The sequence below is a fragment of the Polyodon spathula genome, chromosome 2, assembly GCF_017654505.1.
Source record: "Polyodon spathula isolate WHYD16114869_AA chromosome 2, ASM1765450v1, whole genome shotgun sequence".
NCBI classification, from domain to species: domain Eukaryota; kingdom Metazoa; phylum Chordata; class Actinopteri; order Acipenseriformes; family Polyodontidae; genus Polyodon; species Polyodon spathula.
This window is the reverse complement of record NC_054535.1, coordinates 90,804,463-90,829,447: the sequence shown is the minus strand read 5'-3', so window position 1 is coordinate 90,829,447 and position 24,985 is coordinate 90,804,463. Positions and strand designations below refer to the sequence as shown.

The 24,985-nt window shown below is 37.4% G+C and overlaps 1 protein-coding gene across 1 annotated transcript in view; it reads left to right on the top strand.

Annotated features, from left to right (window-relative positions):
• The first annotated feature begins 12,124 nt into the window (after positions 1–12,124).
• LOC121303504 (trimeric intracellular cation channel type B-like) overlaps positions 12,125–24,985 on the top strand; it is a 30,913-nt gene continuing 18,052 nt past the window's right edge. The window contains exon 1 of the mRNA XM_041234226.1: positions 12,125–12,448. Coding sequence (XP_041090160.1) covers positions 12,325–12,448 — 124 coding nt within the window. The 5' untranslated portion in view covers positions 12,125–12,324. The remainder of the gene's footprint in view (positions 12,449–24,985) is intronic.

Below are 24,985 nucleotides of genomic sequence, written 5' to 3'. Positions count from 1 at the left end.
ACAAGATTACAGATGGAATTATTTCCTGTAACTCAATAAAGACCATCTAATATCCTATATATAGGATATATATCCCTCTCTGTAAATAAAGTGTGGGTGTTTTATGTGCTTTGATGGTGGTTGGCAGGGATGGGCTTAATTTTTATCTGTGCCAAAAACATGTGAGAATGTTGCTGTTCCCAAATTAGATAATTGGTGTCAACTGGGAACAGCCACAGACTATAAAAAAGAGAGCTTGCAGCTCCATTTAAGGTTGGTTTATACTTCTCTCGCACGTACGTCAGCTGCAAACACTTCTCTGGGTGCGCCAGAAGGACTGTCGTAGTTGTCGGTCATACTTTCAGCCAGTCTGCGTTACTGCCTCTGTCGATTTGTGACTAGGGTTGCCAACTGGCTCCACAATCCCGTGACACTTTGAGTTGGGATTTTAAAATTGCCTGTCTCATGAATGAAGTGAATGTGTCAATTGGCTCATATATATTTTTATGAGCAGCAAACAAGTAAAACTAATCAGCTGTTCTCCATACTGCCTCCAATCAGACGTATTGAACAGCTGAGCAACGTTACTGATATGACGTGGAAAGTAATTGCATACAGAAAATAAATAGCAACGTTAACTTATTAGTGACTCAAATATATAAAAGGAATAACAATAATAAAAAATACATCGTATTCATTATTATTGTTATTATTATACAAGTGGTTGCTGCGTATAGTATCCTATGTAAGCGCCAATATTCATTTTAGCAATGGTTCATTTACACTTTAATTTCATTGAGTTTAGAGGCAAGTTTAAAATCCTGTTCTGTTATTCATGTTTATTGGGTTCCTCAAAAACTTGCTCTATCGCACTTCACTGGCTTGCGACCATGCGACAAATTTGGATTTTCTCAACATCATCTGATCCTGTGCGTTTTGCAGTCGCAGAAACACAAGAATAGGCCGTACGACTTTTCAAAAAAGATGCAGCTCGTGGCAGTGCAGATGCAAACGTTCCAGATATATAGTATGAAGCACCCCAGACAGCAAAAAACAAAAAAAAATCTTTCTCTGTTAAACTGAAACTCAATGCAGTTTTAAAAGATATAAATGTTGCAGAATGTACATTGTGTGGATGGCTAAAACACAAAGAAAGACTAAGAGGTTTTTTTGATAAGATTGAGTTCAAAGAGGGCTGCTCTAGGAACAAAATGCTCTGCACTAAAGAGTGAGACAAGCTGCTGTGTGAATGTGCTGCTCAGAGTGCAAGACTCTTTCTTGTTTTTGGTGTGGCCCAGGCTAACATGGCCGGGAATAATTGTCCCCAAAAATTGTGCATTTGAGTACCTGCAAATTGTGTGTGTGTCACCTTCCTTCATTTTATACGGTAGGCTTCAGTATTAATTTGGCTTGTGGGCATTGTAAATCATTACAGGAAAAAAAATGCGAATATTCATTATAAAGTGGAACACAAATAACTCTGTCTCCTAATTATGGACCCGGGCAACCACATTATAACATGGTAGCAGTGTGTGTGCGTCAGGTAAAACAGGCAACAATGTCTCTTCCCCCAGAACCACAAACAACCAGGTTTTTAGGTTAAACCAGAATATGGTGTATTTTGATCATTTACTGCATTTTTTTTCAATACAATATACTGCACTACACAGTACTTTTTCCTTGTAAGGGATACAAAACAAGTCAGCTAAACATGTTTTGGATCCTACTTTCTCAACGCTTTTTACAGACTGCAGTTGAATTTTCATTGTGAGTTTTGTGCTAATTAAATATTTAAACTTCTTTTATGCTGTTACATCTTTAAGAATGGGTTGCAAAGTTGCAAAATAAAGAGAAAACAAAATGAGGCTGTGTATTATTTATATGTGCTATACACAGTATATTAAGAAAAACACATCAGTATTCCTCTCTACCCTTCATGCAAGTATATATTAGAAAGGCCATTTTGCTAAGAGTATCAGAGTAAATCTTTTGCTGAGTGCAAAGTTCCTTATCAATGGCTCACACACTGTCTGAAACTCTTATCACAATTGCCCAGATTACTGGCCCCAGCCTCTCTCCATGCTGAGTACGTATGAAAAGACTTTTCTCAACTAGCAGCAAAAGGCACAGCCCTGAGCTCTTTATCCTTCTAAACCAATTCAGTTTATGCATGTTTTAGATGCCCCCCACCCCCCGAGTTTTATCTGGAGCTTGCCGAAGAGAGACAGCCAGTCTGAGACGCAGGTGCAAGTTTGTGCCAGGGAGCTGGAGACTTTGCTGAATGGTTATTGGACAGCACCCTCTCTTGTGAAGCACTTTTTTATGGGGTACAATCCTGCATTATAATCAGATTATGCTAATGTATACTTCAAAAAGCAAAACACTGTAACAGACACCATGGGATTGTGAAACGGGAAGGAAGAGGGTGATGAAGGGGCTAGTAATTCAGTAACAATCCTGTATGTGATAATGCAGCCTGACGTGGGAATGCAATTCATGTACATTTAAAAAAAAATAATACATACAAGTTTTCACCATTTTGAAAAAAACAAGTATTCTCTATTATTATTATTATTATTATTATTATTATTAATTATTTATTATTATTATTATATTGGTTGTTTGCAATTTGGACCAATACTTGCGCAAATCCTTGAAGCAATCAGTGTTTGGGTTATTTATTGCTGCTTTTTCAATCCTCTACACTCTACATTTGCCTTCTTCCTCTGCCAGTCATCATTCTGCCGGTGCAAGTGTGTATATGTTTATGTGGGGAATATTGGGTTGGCAAGGAGGGGGTTACATTTTTTCCTGTCAAAAGACTGGGAAGGTGGTTGGAGCCGTGAACTGAATAAGTGATTAAATGATTAATTAAGGCTCCAGCCACAGTTGTATAAATAGGGTGATACGGGTGTTAGAAAAAATTATTAGAGGTAATGTTAGTGAAGGTGCAGGTATGTGTTGTTTGTTCCATGCTGTCCCGTTGTATGTTTATGTTCATGAGTTTTTTTGTATAACATTTTATTTTAGCCCTTGTGCTGTTTGTTTTGTTAATGTTTTATGCTTTGTTTAGTGTGTTGTTTATGATTAAAGTGCGCATTTAAACCGGCAGCTTCCTTGTCTCTGAATCGCCTTCCGGGTCGAAACAGCTTGCCAGTGACAATACCCTATCACACCATTTTACAACCAACTACCTGTCAGTTTGCTGCTCATACTGCTTATAAACAGGAGTGTCATTCTCCACTCCACTCTATTTCTTATTAGTTCCTAATAAAGTGGTCAGATCTGTTATGCACCTCTAATGAAGTAATGACCATGCATTCAGTCAAGGGCTTGGTTGTCTAAAGCCAAAAAAGAAATTCCAAGGTATAGACACACACTTCAATGATATGTTTCATATTACAGTAACTTTCCATGTCCCAGTTATGCACTGATTACAGTCCCCAAGAGCTCTCTTTAGCTAAAAGGTATATTTGTTAATACACTACTCAAAAATAAATGAAAGGAGCAAACATTAAATATGTCAAAATAAAAAACATGAACATGCAGTCAAAAAAGTTGTAAAGGCATTCGCCAGACAGATGTTTTATGTGTTCTACAACAAATTACGATGGTTGTTAAGATGCATTTGGCACATGTTACTTCCCCTTAAAAGCAGGTACCCCCATTCAGACTTCAGATTTGACCATTCATCAAGTGGTTGCTTAGATGATAATATTGTTTGTTATTGTTGGATTTGGAATCATGGCTTCTAACAATTCTAGGTGTGGTAGATGAAGATTTTAACTGACATCCAGACTGCCAGAGCTGTTTAAATGTTGCAGGTATCAGCAATGGAGGCCACACAGATCTTATTGAGCTTTCAATGTCAAATGTACAGCTCTGTGGTATATAGGTAGTATTGGACCATGTACAATAGTAAGAAGATTTGCTGGAGCAAATCAACCTGAGTTTGTTCTGATTCAAGATCTTTTGTCATACTGCCCATACTCGACACTGAGACATACAGACCATTTTCAAACTGTATGGAAAACAGATCTCCGAACACCAAGCCTACAGGCATTTTGATTTCAATGGGTCTTTAGATGCTTGACACTGATGTGACACATATGCAGTAATACAATTCATTTGTCTTCTAATTTCAGTGTGTACAGAGTGCTCCCTTGAAAAAAGATTATTTTAAATTATGTTAAGGAATTATTCAAGATTGAAATGTTAATAAAATATCAGAATGGTAATAATCAACAATGCATGATACATTGAGAATACTTTTTTGTTCAACAGCAAGAGTAAAAAAAGTTAAGACTGTTCAGAAAAGTCATTAAATGCAATCATTCATCACGTATCAGCCCGTCACATACCTGCCCTATCCGTTTTTCCGCCATGATAAACCTCAGCAATGTTAGTTTATTATTGAACAGAGAAGATTAGTTCAGATATTGTAGATCATACCAAAGTTTTCATAGACACTGTTGTACGTGATCCATGCAATGCCATTGCTAGTAGTGTCACATGAGAGGTTCAGTGTGTTGATGTGTAAATAAATCCTGTGCGCGTATCAACTTCAACCTCCGTCTCGATCTCCTGCTTGTCAATCAGCAGCGAATGCACACATCCACATCACATATGCCTACCCTGTCACCAGCATTAATACCCTGTATCTTTGTAAACAAGGGATTTAGGGGAGCTCCCTACTAAAAGCTAAATCTCAAAACAATAATTGTGTGAATATAATAATTGTTACAGCTGTGTATAATGGTATTTAAAACAGGATTCATTCATCCAACTTTTTACATAGCCTACCTTTCTCTGGTCCCACCACAGTCAACTATGCGACAAATTACTGTACAAATACAATATATTCAATGAAAAAAATATTATTATTAAGAAGCAAGAAGTCTTTTAAAAACTGGAAAACTATTACTATATATATACATTAGTCTCCAAACAGGGCACCAGGGAGATTAATTGAGGAACACTTGTTCAACTGACACTTGCTTAATGAACCATGACGATTAATAATCGATAATTGTTGAATCGCTACTTAATTTTGGTTAACTACATAACCGATTCAACAATTTTCTGATCACCTGGTTTATATTATATTCTCTGAGGAAAGTTGCCTTACTGATTAGTGAAACATACTTTGTGAAACAAATAATTAGAAAGGATGAAATATTAAAAACCTATATATGACACTGTGAAGCCCTTACAGAAATGTTGATGTGTAAACTGAGTTTTCTGGCATTTGTATGCAGAATGTTTTTTTTTTTCAAAGGCCCTTGAGTTTCTCAACTGGACCCAATTACAAAGGAAATCTACAATGTTAATGAGGCGCCTCAACGGTGCAATGAACAGTCTGCTGATTGTTTATGCGCACACTCTATGGGGGGTGTGGGGTTTAAATTCTACAGAAAAGAAACGAACAATACCACTGCCCCTACATTGCTGAGAGTCAGCTAGCATACCCTTGGACCTGACCTTAACTACTCCCTAAGGCTTTCCAACAAATCAGCTGTTTCACTGAGCTGGTTTATACGTTTATGAGCAAGGACAATAGTTTTAACACCGTTTCTTTTTATTGTCTATAAGAAAAATGTCTGTTTGTTGCCTTTTGGGTAAAAGAAGAAAAATAAAAACACCATAGCAAAATGTACTGCACTTCAGCAATGCATGGCTGCTGCATGCACGGTATTTAATATTTACATAGGCATAGGTATGAAAACTCAAGCTGTCACTTTTTCCATTTCCATTTAAAAGGTTTTAGATAGGGAGTACAAATGTAGGAACAACATAAAAACTAGACAGTGTGGGTCCTACATTGCTTGCCATCATTTAAAATGAATACATTAAAAAAAAAAACATGACACTCGTAACAATAAAATATAACTGCAACTCCCTGCATCAACCTTACTGAAATAAAATATAACTGCAACTCCCTGCATCCAACCTTACTGAAATAAAATATAACTGCAACTCCCTGCTTCAAACCTTACTGAAATAAAATATAACTGCAACTCCCTGCATCCAACCTTACTGAAATAAAATAACTGCAACTCCCTGCTTCCAACCTTACTGAAATAAAATAACTGCAACTCCCTGCTTCAAACCTTACTGAAATAAAATATAACTGCAACTCCCTGCATCCAACCTTACTGAAATAAAATATAACTGCAACTCCCTGCATCCAACCTTACTGAAATAAAATATAACTGCAACTCCCTGCATCCAACCTTACTGAAATAAAATCTAACTGCAACTCCCTGCATCCAACCTTACTGAAATAAAATAACTGTAACTCCCTGCTTCCAACCTTACTGAAATAAAATAACTGCAACTCCCTGCTTCAAACCTTACTGAAATAAAATATAACTGCAACTCCCTGCATCCAACCTTACTGAAATAAAATATAACTGCAACTCCCTGCATCCAACCTTACTGAAATAAAATATAACTGCAACTCCCTGCATCCAACCTTACTGAAATAAAATAACTGCAACTCCCTGCATCCAACCTTACTGAAATAAAATATAACTGCAACTCCCTGCATCCAACCTTACTGAAATAAAATATAACTGCAACTCCCTGCATCCAACCTTACTGAAATAAAATCTAACTGCAACTCCCTGCATCAAACCTTACTGAAATAAAATCTAACTGCAACTCCCTGCATCCAACCTTACTGAAATAAAATAACTGCAACTCCCTGCTTCCAGCCTTACTGAAATAAAATATAAATGCAACTCCCTGCATCCAACCTTACTGAAATAAAATATAACTGCAACTCCCTGCTTCCAACCTTACTGAAATAAAATATAACTGCAACTCCCTGCATCCAACCTTACTGAAATAAAATCTAACTGCAACTGCCTGTATCCAACCTTACTGAAAAATATTGTTTTGGTGCTATTTATATATAATTTATTTTCAGTTATACAGAATTACACATTTACAATAACAGCAAACCTCATTTAACACGCATTTATTGTATTCTAATATTAGGATTTGTTTCTGTATTAGTTACATATTCATGCATATTATTTTATTATAATTATAATTGGTATTATTTTATTGTATTCATAACTGTAAAAAGCTACACGAAATCAGTGCTACAAGAAACCAAACAATAAGAAATGTGTTACTTTATAATAAAAAAAAATGTATCCAATGGTAAGTTGCATCTTGTTTTGAAAAATGTGGGGCAAACATTTTAAAGTTGTTTTTTTTTTGTTTGTTTTTTTTAATAAACTGAAAACTAAAAAACATGCAACTAAGTAAAAATGTATTTTACTGCACTGGGAAAGACCATGAATTGCGTAAACCACCTATTTTAGGTTATCCATGGATTAACCCTAAAAAATAAATGGCTGATGCAAGCCAGGAGGGTGCATACAATTTCCTTAGAAAATCCAAATATGGCTTATCCATGCAGAGTATAGATTTATAAAGATCCATTCATAAGAGTCTTATGTTTTACCCTTATGATTGAGTGGCTATGTGAATTTGGCTCTTCATTCACACAAGATATCAATGAGCGTTGCAAATCAATGCACAGCTGAACCATCAAACCGCCTCTGCAGTGTAGAAATCCCAGGGGTGGAACATGGCTGCCATGTTATCTTCTTTACAGGGATGTTAAGCCTCCATTTAATATATAAGAATTGGCCAGGCCTGGGGGGTTATTTTATGTACTTTTCTATCAGAATTATGTATCCAGAATACCAGGGTTAAAGCCCATGCTTTAGTTTGACAGAGCCATGCAGAGTAGACAGGACCACCAACAGCACAGTGCCCCCTAACATCGTGACGTGTCATCATTTTTTTGCTTTTGTTTTTTTAATAGGCAAAAACAGCATGTTATTCATTAAATGTACAAATCAATGCTACAATTTAACTTAAAAAACATAAGGTGTGTACAAAACATCAGAACAATGGAAACCAAACAAATAGAAAAAATAAATAAATTACCATTATATACCATTATTTTTTTCACACAAAATGATTTCCCATTATTGCCTTTTATAGTAGTTCACTATCAAAAATAATTTTTATATAGCGCCTTTCATAGTAGTTCACTATCACAAAGCGTTTTCCAAGATACGAGACTAAGGTGTGTGAACTTTGCATCAGGTCAAGTGACTTGCTCAGGGTCACACAGTGAGTCAGTGGCTGAGCTGGGATTTGTACCCCTGCGTACAAGGCCGTTTCTTTAACCACTGAACCACACAGCCTCCTTATAATATAATATATATTAGCTTAGCTTTAAATGTAAAACATGAATTCATTTCTTGAAGAATTTAGATTTATGAATAAATAAATTGCCAACAGTATATAATTAAATTAACAATAAACTACTTGTTTTTTCATTTCAATGAGCATATTATATCTTCATTTACAGATCAACTAGTACATTTAAATGGTTTAAAACTGACATTGCTTGAACAATTCATAGTTAAAGACCTTAAAACAAATATTGTAAATGTACAATAGACTCTTCTTCCCTATCACGATAGTTACATAATGCTGACACGTTTGGATTGTATTTACTAGCTATATAGTTAGTGGGGTATATATTTTGGAAAATGTTAAAGCTAGTTTCTCTAACTTTCTTACTAATATAATATTTAAATTAGAATGTCCAAGTCATGAAGAATGCCATGCCAAAATTAAATTCCTTTAGAAAGTATATCATCTTGGATAATGAAAGTATTTTTAATGTAAACATTGACAAATCCAGTCTAACAATTGTTTAATGATTGTATATTTGTTATTGTAGGTGTAGTGACTCTTAAATAGAGTCTGAATTCCTGAAGGAATAGCATTTAAAACATAACAAAATGCTTGGTATGCCAATGGAAAATCATATCTATGGATAAACACTTCATATGTCAAAACAATTGAATCTGAGATACACAAAATATAATTTTCTTTCCAAGACACATGCCATGGTAGTTTGAGTGCCTCGTACAGAGCCACCATCGTGTTTACGTTGGCGGTCACAACACATCTAAGCACCAATCAGGACCAGCCTTACTTAGCTTCTCAGAGTTGACAAGATCAGACTCCAAGGTGGTAGGCTATATTATTATTTGGTCCCAAATTATAAATGCTGGATATGTTGGAAGTTGCTCCTCTTTTTATGCAGTAGGGGTAATTCCAAATCTTTTAATCTAAAATCATTCAATTATTTTTTAATACAAAAAACACTCTTTCAAGTTATGGAATGAAAATCAATCAACCTAAGGGGCCCTCAAATAAATACAGATGGACATGTTTGAAATTCTAAAATGTTTGTACGAGATACACAAAAGAACCAGCACATTAAAATAATTTGACAATGTAAGTAACTAACCATTTTTCCTGCTTTAGTTTGAAATAACCGTCATTAGACTGCCACCCAGTGGTTATGGATATCACTACAGGACACCCCATTGATTATTCTTTAACCTTAGTAGCTGTAACACTGTAGACATACTTCACAGTTAAGCAAATTTGTGTCCCAAAAACAAAAATCTTGGTTAAATGTAAAAAATTAATAAACTGAAGACACTTTCAGCCAACTTTGGACTTGTTTCTGAATTAAAAAAAAAAAAAAAAAAAAAACGTACAACATGTAGAACATTTTTAATTTGTGCTAATCAAATATAAAATTAAAATAGTAATGTGCTCTGTTTATTGCTTGAATTTATATTTTCCTAAAAAACTTTTACACAACTAAAACTGCAGTGATTTGGGTATCATGGAGAGCACCAGGTCAGTCCTGTTTTTGACATTCTCCAGAATAAGATATAAGCCTAAGGAGTAGTACTGATGAAACAATATGGACACATCTTTTACACAATTAGGGTTGGGTACAATCATATCACATTTGAAGTAAATTCATGAATGAGAAATAGGCGCACATGTTTTTTCTTTAACCAACACAAATGTTTACAAATACAAAAGAGCAAAATAGCTTCCTAATTAATAGCAAATAAATATTTGGTTTATATGTGACATCTTTTGTAAAGCACATTGCTGATTCTATGATGCTTGCGTAAGATGATGGCTAATGATAATGATATTTCCCTGATATCTGCGGCGGTTCTGAGCCTCCCTCTTGCCGAGGGAGGGCAGGGATTGGTGTGCATCAGGAGCCAGGTGCACACCTTCCGCCTCCAGACCCTGCAGAGATACCTGTACGCAGACCCGGCCCCGCAGTGGTGCACGCTGGCGTCCCTCCTCTTGCACCAACTGCACGACCTGGGCTACAACCCGGTCTTCTACCAGGACCTGCTCAGGACCCGGAGCATGTTCAACGTCGGCTGAGACACCGTGCCGACCGAGGGCCAAGGACTCCTGCTGGAGCCCCTGCTGCACAACCCCTACCTAGGTGCGCAGGCGTTGGAGTCCCCCTCGGTGCGGTGTGCGCTGATCTTGGGCAAGGTGAGTCTGGGATCTCCTGGATCGCGAACGCTAGGTGTGGCTCACGCCCGAGGCGCTCGCTGCCAGGGCGATCCGGGCCGGCCGAGCAATCCGGGAGTGCAAAGCAGCATTGCACCCAGACTCTGTCAGGTATCTCGAGGGAGTTCTCAGGACCGGCGAGCCATCTACCCCCACCCACCCCCTACCCCCGGCTCTCCGGTCCTGGTGATCGAACCCAAGGCCCGAGCGCCCCCTCGGCCTGCCCTCGAGAACAACCTGAGCAGGATCTCGCAGTTCTCCTTTACCCCCTTGCCATCGGCGTCGAGGAGGGTCCCCGCCCTCATCTCCTGCCGAGACACCGCTTGGCGGGAGACCCTCCGACCGCCGGAGGGCGTCGGTCCCCAGTGGGAGGCCCTGTATTCCCCGCTGGTCTCCAGGGGAGCTGGGGACCTGGGATGGAGGGTCCTGCACGGAGCGCTCGCGTCAGGAGAGATCCTACGTCACTTTACCGACTCGGACGCCGCATGCCCTTTCTGCGGTCAGTCCGAGTCGTGGCTCACATTTATTTTTTATGCACCAGGCTGCAGCCGTTCTTCCTGCTTTTGAAGAATCTTTTGCTGCAGTTCTGGCTGCATTTCTCCCCCACCCTCCTCATCTTTGGGCACCCTGTTCGTGGCTCCAGCAAAAAGAGAGACCTCATCGTCAATCTGCTCCTGGCTCTTGCTAAACTGGCCATTTACAAGACCAGGAAGCGTAAGATGAGCAGGGAAGGTCTCTTTGACTGTGGGGCCATGTTCAGGGCCCTTGCCCGTTCAAGGATTAATTTAGAGCACGCCCACGCAGAGTCTGCTGGCGACATGGCATCGTTTGTCGACCAGTGGACTCTAGGGGCCGTGCTCTGTACCACCTCCCCATTTTCTTTGAACATTTAATTTACAGTCCTTTTTTGACCGGTTTTCTTTAAATTAGTTAAGGTCCGTCCTTTTTAGCACCCCCAAGGGTGCTAATTTAAATTTTTTTCCAGCTGTCTTTGGACAGTTGGTGTAGTCCCGTCAAATTGGCCTTAAATAGGACTACTACTACAAGAAGGGGAAGGACTCTTTGTACGCACAGGGTAAGAGGCGTTCCGACAGGAAGCAGAGCGGTTATGGTGGCCAGACAAAGGCAATCTTCCATAAAAAGGCTAAGACCACAAAAAAGATTGTGCTAAGGTTGGAGTGTGTGGAGCCCAACTGCAGGTCCAACAGAATGCTGGCTATCAAGAGATGCAAGCACTTTGAACTGGGAGGAGACAAAAAGAGAAAGGGCCAGGTCATCCAATTCTAAGCTGCATCTTGTGTTTTGGAAATTTAAATCTTGTCAATAAACAATTGATGTTTAAAAAAAAAAAAACAAGCAAAAAAAAACCTACTACTTGCCTGCTGCATATATGTGTAACATGTCGTCTACTTCCGTGTCTTTAAAGAGGTAAGAGCCAGCGTCGCACAGTGATCTGCAACTCTGGATTAAGTTTCTATTTGTTTTGTTGGCAAAAATGTTTACTTAATTTACTTTCAAGGAGGTCTTAATACACTGTGCTTATTTGGGGGAATATAACAGAAATTAACGCACGTGTTTCAAGCGTCAAGCTGGGATACTTTAATTAACTATGTCTGTTGCCCAGAGCAACTGGGTCATGTGGTTAGTGCACGCTTTACTGCGCGCTCCCGTTCATGTTTACGGAAGCTGCAAGTGAACATACGCGTACGGAAGCAAAAGTGCTCTTTGTCGAAAGTGGAAAGGGAGGTGTTGGGGATCGGTCAGCGCAGCTGTCGCAAGTTTGTCACTCCACTTAGCTGAATCCCGGGCACGTCCAGGATAAACCAGGCTTGCGCCACAGCTGGTGTGAAGTGCTGCCTTGAAATTTAATATCACATTAGAGGGAAAGAAGAGCTAGTGAGGATGGAGCAGCTCCTGGAAATTAATTTTGATGAGGTCTCCTTGCAGTTCTCCAAGATCTCAATGTATCCACTGTTCGATGCAGCTCATTACATCGTCTCTGTTATGGCACTCAAAGAACAACCAGGTAAGGATAGAAAAAGTTAGATATTTCTAAATTTGACCTGTACAGTATTATGTTTTTTTTGTGTGTGTGTGTGTGTGTGTGTCCTGCATGACTAAAAAACTCGACATTCTTTGGCTATGTTTGCTGTGCTTCATATCCTTGTAGTTCACAAAATAACCAAACATAAAACTGGAAATTAGAGTCATAACATATTATTAAATCTAGAAATAAGAATGATAAGCTTATAAAGACAGCTGTTTTGGTTATGTGAATCATGCTAACATTACATGTTTGCGGTTTGTGTTGTAACACTGCCCGGTGCAAAAGTACAGGTAAAGTTAAACCTAATTCCTGTACCAACAGTTGTGTGACCCTGGAACATATTGCGCAAACCTTATTTAAATACGGGTAAAGTTTTCTTCTTTTTTATGTTGTTAAACTACTGTTTGATATAGTACATAAGTTACTGTTCATTGTACAGTAGCAAAACAAACAAACAAACAAAAAAACGCACAGCTGAATTAGTGAAGGTCGAGATGTGTTGATTCACAGACTGTTAACAAAGATGCGAAGGACGGAGTCATTACGCGAGTTAAATCAACCAAATTCAAGAGGTCTTCCCTACTTCACCATCTCAGATTTACTCGAAGTAAAATGTTCTGCGTGTCTTTAGAGTCCCCACATTTTTTTAAAATATAGAACTGTCATGTAAGGTAAGGAAGATTTGTGGTCCATATATTATTCTGTGGTGTGGAGCCTATTACACTTCACAAAATCATTTGACATCGTTTGAGACAACACATATTTACAGGTTGTAGATGTGCTCTATATGGATAGTTGTTATAACTTATTTTGCTTCTACTAGGCTATTACTTCCAAAGGTAGGATAGTGAGATTCAGTGTAATACATTGTCCTCTGCAGATTCTGCAGAAGATACAGTATGAAGAAATCCACTGTGGTTTTGCAGTATTTACCGAATTTGTTCTTGTGTTCTTGATGGATCTATTAGCAAAAATAACGATTCTGCTTGTATAAAGTACATTTTGTTTCCAAGTTTTTATGTTGCATGTGATTTAAAAAAATAGTCACCACTTTAATATCTGACCCAGTAACATTTTGACTTCATTGATGGTTGAGAATTAGCCCAATGTGTTGCCATATTGTTAGCCAGGAGTAAGAGAAAGACTTCATATTGTAATTTAATGAACCCCATTACACTGGATAATAAAGTTTGTGAGGTAGAAACTGTGTGTGCTACTGTTTCACTAAAATTTCCTGACACACATAAGTATTGATATAAAAATATTAAGAGATTACCCTGTGTTAAAGAATTGTGAATGCTGTAGTAGTGTTGACATTTACTGACAGTACATATAGCCAGAAGGCTATATGTACTGTCAGCGTTCCACTATCTTTTTCATTATAACTGTCCACTATTCTTTCAGATTGCATTTGATTTGTTGAAAAATAGTAATACAAAAACAAAAAAAACCCAAAAAACTGGAAAGCCAAATCAGAGCTGTAAATATATAATTTGATATGTAAACTGGAAATTATAACTGTAAATTTCATCTGTTTATCTGCTGGTCTGGAGCTAATCCTGTTACAGAACACATAGCCCAGATCCTGCACTGGATCCTATTATTGCAGACTGGGCTGCCACAGGTGACTGTGATGCAATAGTGAATTTCTACTATTGGCTTTTTTATTTGTTGATTTAATTTGTGGGGAGTGAGTCAGTGATCAAAAAAACAACCTTCTAGACTAGTATCGGCATTAACTTAATGCAACTGCAACCAATCTCATTTACATTGTTGGGTGTGCACTATCTGTAGACATTCAAGGACTTTCCACCAGGTCTCTCTCTTTTCTGAGGTTGACTCAGATTTCATTCAAGCCACATTTCCCTTTCAACACCATGCAAACCAAAGGGGATAGGTCTTGGTATTTATGTAAATGTGTAAATGTATTAAAATGAGCTGTATGACATGCAAAATCAAATCCAACATTCTGTTGAAAGTAATGTGTGTGTAACTACACTTGAGAGCTATTGATGATAATGGCATAAAGCAAGTATTATGGTAAACCTGTAAATAAGACAGGTGTGTGTGTGTGTGTGTGTGTGTGTGTGTGTGTGTGTGTGTATATATATATATATATATATATATATATATATATATATATATATATATATATATATATATATATATATATATAATATAATATGTGTGTGGTGTTGGAGCTCCTGTATTGTATTGTAGCCCCATGTTCTTGTCTCAGGAGGATTGTTATAAGAGCAATACAGAATGTACTGTATGCACTTGGATGCATTCGCTGTAGCATCCACAGTTAACAGTGTACTATGTTGATACTTGTCAACATACAATATCTTGCAGTAGGTTAGTTCAGAAGAATGAATATAAACATGTATAAACAGCATAGAAAGTAACGTGTCTGTTAGGGAGATTTATAGGCAGGTAGTGGACTGCAACAATTATTCTCGTCCTCTCCACCTAGTTTATTATTATCCACTGTCAACCAGGAGGCATTACTCATCTGTTGACTTTTTTTTTTTTTTTTTTGTCAGTGACAGGTGTACCTTCATTGGGAAGGCTTGACCTTTCCAGTTTAGTTTTATTGTTGTGCTGCCCACTGATAGCAGGTTCTTTTAGACCACAGAGAATTGCTTTCCTTGTTTGGTTCCCTTGTCATCAGTTTTCAGTCCCTTTCCCTATTATCTGTCACACATTTCTGATATCAGGTTTTAAGTATGGCTTCTGCTCATGGTCATTTAAATGTCAAAGATTATTTCAGCACCACAGTTGTAAATGTGGAATGTATCCTTTGTGTTTTGACATAATGGCTAATTGAAATTGAGATAGAGTTGATTCTGCAGTCTACAGTAACTAAATTGCCGAAGGTTCATTTTACTCAAAGATCTTAATGTTGATGGAAGGTAGGAGGAAAGAATATGTTCAAAATTAACTAACCCTGAATAGAGTACATCTTGACTTGGATGATGTAGGTTAAGGGATCATCACTAACAGGAGAAGTTTATAATCATAATTTTTGTTTGTTGAGAAATGGTAATCAATATTGTAATGAAAATTGGATAAATGGTAGACCTGCACTGAAGCAAACATTCCTGTGCTTTAGAATGTATCCAGGACCAATTTACAGATTTTCTCTAGTGCATCCATTTTCAACAATTACAATGTTTAAAAGGTAACAGAAGTGCAATAATAATGGGATAGGAACAGAATATTAAAAGGAAGACGTTCCTTTTTTTTTTTTTTTTTTAAACTCTTGTGCACCAGCATGTACAAGGATCTTAAGGAGAAGCAGCCTCTACTATATGGTGCATATACTGTAGTTGTGCTTCAGCTTTTTTTTTAAATTCAGTCCTCAGATGTATTAAGATAATCGCCGTACACCAGGCTTGGTAAACTCGCATTTCATAGTTTAGCATGTGTCAGGGAAAAAGATAGATAAATGGTTTTCTGGACAGTGGAGGCTGGTTGGTTTGCATACAATATAGAGAAACTTCTCACACTGGAGTGGAAAATAACACATGTGGAAGTTAAAGGGGTTTCTTCAGCCAACTTTTTTTTTTTTGTTTTTAATTGCTTTCCTGATTTTTCCACCCACACATGTGACTAATCATTTCCACATTCAGCACTATAATACAGGAGTAGTCAATTATTTTATGTGAAGGTCTAAAATTCTTGGTTACAGCAAGGACAAGGTCTGGAGCAACATTTTCACACTGACTCCGCTCCCAATATCTACAAACAAACCCATAACTGCACAAATATAGTTATTACACGTGTTGTTGGTTTCAGAGTTCTTCACTAGGTTAAAAGGAGTTTTTCTTTAGCATAACTAATTTATCTTTTCCAATAGTCATCCTTCCTTGCCATCTTGTTCCTTCTCTATCAAAACCACAGAATTGTATGTAGGCCTAATTATTCTTCAACGGTTCTGTGTTAAGACTCTGTGGTAGATATACTAAGACTGGCCAGTCGCAGCGCAAACATACTGCTATTTGCATTTTCGTGGGGCCCCCACGTTCAACCCCAAAATAAATGTGTTTCTATCAAAAAGCTTTTCATAATCACACAGTAGCCCCTCGTTAAACCAGACATGTTTGTCTGATATCAGGAGGTGTCAGGTTTTAAAAAAATACAGTAAAACCGCATACATACACTACCAGTCAAAAGTTTTAGAACACCTCCATTTTTCCAGTTTTTATTGAAATTTACACAGTTTAATGTCTCAATATACTCTGAAATTAAAGCATAGAACAAAGAAATCATGGAATCGTTTTGTTTAACAAAATTTAATCTAAATTTTTGACCCATCAAAGTAGCCACCTTTTGCAGATATAACAGCCGAACACACTCTTGGCATTCTTTCTACAATGGAAATCAAATATTGTTCGGAAAGTTCTTCCCAACATTGTTGCAGAAGTTCCCACAAATGTGTTGCACTTGTAGGTTGCTTTGCTTTCACCCTTCTGTCCAGTTCATCCCAAATCAGCTCGATGGGGTTTAAGTCTGGAGACTGTGCTGGCCATTCCATGATTTGAAGCCTAACGTCTTGTTCTTTTCTTCTAAGGTAGTTCTGACATAGCCTGGAGGTATGTTTTGGGTCATTAGCTTGCTGTAGGATGACCAACTAGGCGTATACCAGAGGGTATTGCATGGCGCTGCAAAATGCTATGGTAGCCGTTTTGGTTCAGGGAGCCACTCACTCTGTGCAAGTCGCCGACTCTGGATCCAGCAAAAGAGCCCCAGGCCATCACGCTTCCTCCTCCATATTTGACAGTTGGTGTCGCACACCGAGGAACTGTCCTTTCGCCTACTCGACAGCATACAAAAACCCTGCGTGATGAACCAAAGATTTTAAATTTTGATTAATCAGTCCATAATACCTTCTTCCAGTCTTCAGTAGTCCACTGGTGGTGCTTCATGGCCCAGGCAAGCCTCTTTTTCTTATTTTGCCATCTTAGCAATGGCTTTCTTACTGCCACTCAACCTGTCAGACCTGCAGCTCGAAGTCTTCTCTTCACAGTTTAAACTGAGACTTGCTTACTTCAACCAGTGTTAAGCTGTGCTTGAAGCTGTTGTTCTGTGAGCTGCCTATCTCGCAAGCTGTTGACTCTCAGAAACTTGTCTTCTGATTCTGTTGTGGCTTTGGGTCTGCCTTTTGATGGTGTAGGAAACTGTACTCACTGACACCTTGGCTTTCTTTGCAATTTCTCTAAAGGAAAGACTTACACTTTTAAGGGTTATAATGGTCTGTCTGTCTTCCTTTGTTAATTGCCTTTTTCTCGCCATTATGGTAGCAATATACTAGTTCCTGCAGTAAAATACTGTACAAATAATACTTGAGGGTGTAGTAAGTCTGTTCCAACACTGCTTTTATACAGACAGAGGGTTTGTAAGTAATCAACAAAAGTTGGGACACCTGTAGGAATTGTTAGCATCAACTTTCAAGGCTTAATTTACTTCCATTGCTACAGAACAGCTGTAAGTTGTTAACCCATTACTTGTTCCCTGAAAAAGGCCTTTTTGTATAACTCTGAAATGTATATTATTTTTCAGTTTTTGGTAACCTAAACTTTTTTTTTTTTTTTAACCTCTGGCAGTTTACTGCTTGCCTTTGTACCATTTCAGGTTATTCACTGGACAGGAACTGCTTAAATTTCAATAAAAACTGGAAAAATGGGGGTGTTCTAAAACTTTTGACCGGTAGTGTATGTCTGTAGTGCTCAATGTATTTTAAATTATAAGTTATTGTGCTGAAATAACACTAATGTGTTTTGGGTAGGCTAAACATTACATTATGTAAAAAATATAAATCTGTACAGTAGTAAAATCAAATGAATACCTAGCACTCTTTCTTTTTACTTAAGCCTGCTGTAGGCTACCGGTAACACAAAATAAACCATGCTGCTGCATTGTATTATCATGAGTAGCCTATAAGCCAAATGTATACTGTCAGTTTTTATTTAGGTTAGTTAGTAGTGCAGTGCTAAATTGTGCACAATTATAAACCATCTGTACATTAGTAGAATAGGTGTGTTTCCTATTCTTATACAGATGCTCAGAATGTGCTGGAGAGATTAATAACAGTCTAATGCTCCAAACACATTGGGGAAACCAGAAATGTCATAGAAATTTGTTTTCAATGTTTGTAAGCATATGCTGCATTTAGGAAAAAATGGGTAGTTAGGAGTTGGCCTCAAAAAATGCATTGAGCACAACTGGCAATGCATGAGAAAAAACAGACTGTGAAATGTCAGCAACAGCTGCCACAGTCTTGAAAGGACCCAGAGGCAAGAAAATGCAGGGTGGACAATAGTTTGACCACTGCAGGGATAGCATGGCCTCTCTGGGTGTCTGGCTCTAGGTCATCTTTTAAATCAGACAGCAGCTCAAGAATTATGTGGTTGCCAAGCCTGTACATAATTAATTTGGTCTTCATTCAAATCGAAAAGGGTAATGCAGGTATGAAATACCCTTTCTCTTCTCATCCTACAAATCACTTGTTCTTGCTGAAGACAATGTCTTCTTGTTGCAATCACAGCAGCCATGGTTCGGCGATAGTGTTTTTCAAACTGCCTTTTAAAGGTTTGCAAATTGCGACTGTTTAAAACATGCTTTCAAAAGTTCCTAACCAATTGATGCAATTGTAAATGTCACAATTGCTGGCAGCTTTAACATATCTCATTATAATATTTGTGAACCCTGATTTGCAATATCGCCACCCGCTTTTTGCGAATTTATGCAGGAACGGAAATAATTGCATATGCATCTAAGGATGAACCACAAGGAAAAACTTCTGCCGCAAAGCATTCCCTAAAAAGTTGCTAATAGCATTGCGCTTGTTTAGTACATTTCACCCTAGACTTCTGACTCATTTGTGACTATTGTGACAGGCACAACACTTTAATACATCTACCACTCTGTGTTTCACTGTTGCAAAAACAAAGCAAATTGTTGCAAACCAAACTGAAGCACAAGAAAAAAAACAAACATCTTACAAATAATAAAACTAGTTATTTTACATTTAGTAAAATTATAATAGGCTAGCACTCGCAGTAAATAAGAGAAGTGGCAGGTCCTCAAAGGCCTTGTTATTGGTGAGCTCAGTTAGTAAGAGCAATACCGAGGCAGAGATTTGCGTCAGTCAGCGCTCATATTCATGATATTAATAATGTTAATCTTGGGGAATGAATACATGCACACATAATGTGATCTGTAGATAGTTCTGACTGTGATCTGCAGATACTTCAGACGGGAAACATTTTAATGGCATGTGTTTTAAGACTGGCTCAGATGGCAACATTTTACAATTTTGATTACCATTACATAGGCACACTCCTTGCTAAACTTGCACACAGCACAGTTTGGTGGATTATGGAATGATGCAGCGTCAAAGTTAGGGTTTAGGTCTATCGTGGCCAGAGTTTGGTCCGTTGTGCTTCCAATTATTAATTTGTATAGACTAAATCAATCTGTAACTAGAAACAGTTTAAAGTACCACAGGGTGTCTGTTTGTCTTAATGTATTGTAAAGTAATATTAACTGTAAAACCAATACTTTTTTTAATCAAATAGTTTCTTGTTGAAAGAAAAACCTGTACCATAGTGCATACTATAGGAAATTCACTGTCCTATGTTATTTAAATGATTCCCTTCTATTCCCTAGAATTATAGCATACATGGTTGTTCATTGCAGGTAACTGTAATGTGTTTTGAATTAATGTTATCCTGTAATGTTATCCTCTAATTGTTGCCTTGAATACAGTATGACACATTATTAGTTTACAGTAACAACAACAGACAGCACAAGTTTTCTCATTTTTGACAACTTACCTTACACCAACACAGTAGGTCTATACTGTATGTCTAATTTAACAAAAGTCATCACACATTTTCTGTATAGGTTTCACTACAATTTGTAAACCTGTGGCATGTTGAGGTTTCTTACTGCATTTAGTGAGATCTGTTATCAGACTGACTGGTAGCTTTGGGCCTCCTATGAAGTTAATAAAAGATAAAGTGCAAGCAAATTAAAAAAAAAAAAAAAAAAAAAAAAAACGGTAAAAAGGTTATTTAAGATGCCCTGAAGGAGTTCAGCATTGTAGTTAAAATGTGATTGATTTTAATCGCAGCTTTAAAATTGGGGTTTACAAAGGATAATCTGCAGAAGACCAGAACTCCATTCAGATGAAGCAGTGTGTAACTAAATAATATGGCAAGCAGAGTGTAACTAAATAACGAGTCATTGTTGTGAACAAATGATTCAGTGTTGTGATTGCCCAGGTTAGAATTGCTTGGCTGTATCCATAAGTGATAATGTTCTTTAAATGTAGGCCTGGAGACATTGGACTAGAGGGGGAAGGATAAAATTCATACTATGTGAATCTTCTTGTAATGCTCATTTTTCTCATGCAATTTACACAGTTTATACCTGAAACTGCATATTTATGTCCCCCTATATTCTGTGGATACCTTCTGTAGGTAGACATCAGCATTTGACATGTAATGTATGTGAGTCTTTCTGTAAGTGTACTGTACATTACATCTCTACATTACATACCTGTTTGTCAAAGTTCTGATTCCTGAGGACATGTGGTGTTAAATAGACCCTATTAACTGTTTCAATACTAGACAGTGTTCATTCACTGTATCCACAGTATTCATTCAGTGTATCTGCCATTGTTGTTACCACTGTTGGTGTTGAAGAATCTGAACATTTCAAAAGGTCATTGAAGAGTCATTCCAAGTATTTGTAACAGTGTGCAGCTGTACCATGTAAAGTGAAAAGTGCTAGAGAGAGACTACAGTACAAAGCTCACCCTACAGGACTCCTGAAGCTTTGAACACTTTATTTCTATTAAACAAACTTGAATCTGTTGTGGGCAGAAAAATACAGTTGAATTGCACTGAATAGAAAGAAAAACTACTTTAAATGTTGAAAATTATGATCACTGTTTTACATCCAGATCAGCTCCAAATTCGTCATTATGTAATTACAGTAAGGAATCAGAAATAACTATACGGGCATGTTAGTAGAGAGTAACCGACTAGTCGTCGCGATCGAGGTAGTATATGTACACGCGCACCGGAGACAACCTAGTTTTTTAAAGGTATACATAAAGTTTACACAGCTTTGGTTTTATCTAGATTTGTAGTAATCAATCTCCTACTCAAGTGTAATAATGCTATTACTAAATAATTGTAACAATTAATATCCTGCTTTTGACGATATTACAGGTTAATTCCATCAAGTTCAATGGACAGGTATGTTACTAAAATGTTTTTCTTACTTGCCAGTGCCTGAATCCCAGTGCTAATATTTAAAAAGAAAATGCTTGTGCATGAGAAGTACACTAGTGTTTGTCTTTTGTGAAAGTGTGAATAAAAAGCAACTTTCTCCAGTGAAAATACTGTACACTAACTTGATAAATAAATAACAGTTAAAACCTGTGTGCTGTGTTTGCAGATGGTGCTGTCCTTTTACTTGTAACCCATGTTTCCATAAAGACTTGCATGAGTTTGCAAACTAATTATTTATTAGTTATTCAAATACAGAATACCCAGTAGTCCCCAGTGTTCTTCTTATGTAGCCAGATGACTACACCCTCGGCAAAGTGCCCTGTACGCTATGATAGTGTTCAGTGGCATAAGTCAATGGTGGACACTAAGAAAGCCGTTCTAAGACTTGGGGTATCTTGCTGAAAACCAAAACCATAGTTTTGGGCCACCAGACAGTTTTGTTGTGTCATGTTTTAGTGCTGTAAAGCTTTTCATCCTGTTTCTAAAACCTACAGAACTTGTGCAATAGACAATAAACATAATTTGACCAACACATGAAGGTGCACAGTACAGTACGCCTGACAAGACAGATGGTGAATGTTTTTAATCTTTACAAAGAGACTGTCAGACCTTGTACGTTTCTGTGGATTGGTCCAAGTTGTGGTGCATCTCTTAGTTAAATATTGAACAAATTATATAAAAATCCTCCTACTTTTGAATGTCTACAAGATAACCTCATTCATTAACCAACAAAAAGCCATTTTTGGAGGACAGTTTTAAAAAAGAAAAAAAATAACCTTTAAGCCATATGACATACCGTGCCATACATTGTCTGTCATTTTTGATTCCAGAAAGGAACTTCCTTGCTGTATGTCGGTTTAAAAAGTCATAAAAGTGCTTCTTCTTTAATCCCGAAGTCCAGCACACTTCTGCTGATATACACTGCATGATGAGGTAGCTGCTAACAATTTCCCATTGGAACGAGCTGCAAATAATATAGTGAGCTTACAGTATGGGTACAAAATGACAAGTAATGTACTGTAAGAAAATAAATAGTAATAATAATTTAAATACTGTATAATGAGGGGTGGGGGACTTTTTTCCACAGAGAATCTCCTACTTTTGTTTCTGAAAGTTTATAGTAAGGAAGAGTATTCAATACTGTACCTTACAGGTAACAGAAGGACACACAGGTTTGCAATAAGCTGTGTTTTTTGGTTAAGTTAGTTCCTATTGACAAACAGGAAATGTCAGCATGAAAACCACCGCATCCCATTCAAGGGCGTTGCTATTTCAGTGTGGTCTGAGCTCAGTAGATTGTTTGCATTTTACCAGACAGTGGTCCCTCCTGCCTCCTGGACATGGGTAAACAAATTCTCCTGCCGTCTAGAATACAGATTCCTTGGTTCTACTCTGAGATTTACTCAGTCGTGTGTCCCTTAACCAGATAATCTAGATTAACTGCTTAAAGATTTAACTGTTGCTTACTAGTGTATCTCCAAAAATAACAAAATGTGCATTAGGCTCATTTGGCAGTAATGCCCAACATAACGCATCATAATACTCCATGTCTACACTAGTTTATGACCTGAGCAAAAAAATGCTTAGATGACTAACACTATTGCCTGTAACAAAGGCCCATTTATGTGAAAGAGTGATTTTTATATTTATATTCTTGTTATATAGCTGACCATAATAAGAAAACATTATACAGAACTAACAGTAAATATAAATAAATAAATAAACCCCCATGCAGCAACAACACATAATGGAGGCTTTTTGAAGAACCTGTTTTTGTCATCTTTGCTTTACGTGTTTTGCAGCTCTGTGCAGTATCTAGCTAAAGATCTTGTTGTAAACAAAGGGCCTGGATTTAACCTCATTGGAATGGTTTTAAAGTAAACTCCGCCTCTGCACAAGTCTGAAAACCTGTACTCTGTAGCGGCTTGGCTGCCTGGCCACAATGTTGGGACTCCTCAGTTCTATTCTACAGCAGACTGACACTTATAGCATCATAAACGTGTTAAACCTGTTTAGTTTATGTGCTTGAGCATGTGCTGCAGTACAGTATTCATTATTAAACTGCTAGCTTTAGCTGCCAGTGTTTTAACCTGACATGATTTTTAACTCCAATTGCTACAGTGCCACTGGTCTTACTGGTATACAGTTAGACCATTATACTTCTGTAATGTATGGATACGTACTGTAATTGCATCTCATCCCATACAAAGTTAGTTCATATTGACAAACAGGAAATTCTTTCTGTGTCTTAAACTGCTGTCGTTTCTATTAAAAGAATTCCAAGCATTGAAATTCCCACGCTGGAAGCCAGAGATTCATTCATCAGAGATAAAGAAAACAAAACAAAAAAAAACTAAGAAAACGTTGATATAAACGTTGTGAAAGCTTATCTACAACAGCTAGGAGAGACTAGAGGTTTGCATTACATTGGCATTGAGGAGTTCAATGTTCATTTAGCCAATCTTGTATTGTGTTAAAAAATAAAATGTAAAAAAAAAAAACAGGACTGAATACGAGTCAGAAACTGTGAGAGGTATCCATGGGAGTGTGGAGCTGCAGTATTTAATTTCAACAGCACCACCTACAGGAAAAAAAGAATTAACTGCCACCTCCAGGAAAATACATGTAAAGCCTGTTTGGCTCGCATTGTATTTTTTAACAAATATTTAGATTTAAGTAACACTGTTGGTGCTTAACAACAACAGCAACGTAAGAAGAAGAAGAAGAACAAGAAGAAGAAGAATGATCAATGAAAGAATTTGTAAAGAAACACAATTGAGATTGCAGTAAGTTATATATAAATGTATAACAATAAAATAATTTTGTTGAAAATGTCAGTTCAACTGTGCTACTATTGTCCAGCTATCTGCTACCAGCTAGAGGTGTACCGGGCTTCAAATCAGACTACTACTACTGGTTACACGAAATGATGATATATATAAAATGATGATAACAATAAAACTGTTGGATATAGAGGGATGTTCATTTTCGTGTTATTCAACCTTTAACACGTTTTACAGATTTAGTGTCAAAGTAGAAAGCCTAGCTATAGTCAACAATCCTGAGTCACTTTCAAGCAACTTTTTTTTTTTTTTTTAATCTCCCTAGTCATCAATGATCTAAAGAATACAAAATATTGTGGCTGTTCATGCAAGTGTCTCTCCTTTTTATACTTCAGTAAAGACCTTGAACCATGAAATTCACTGTT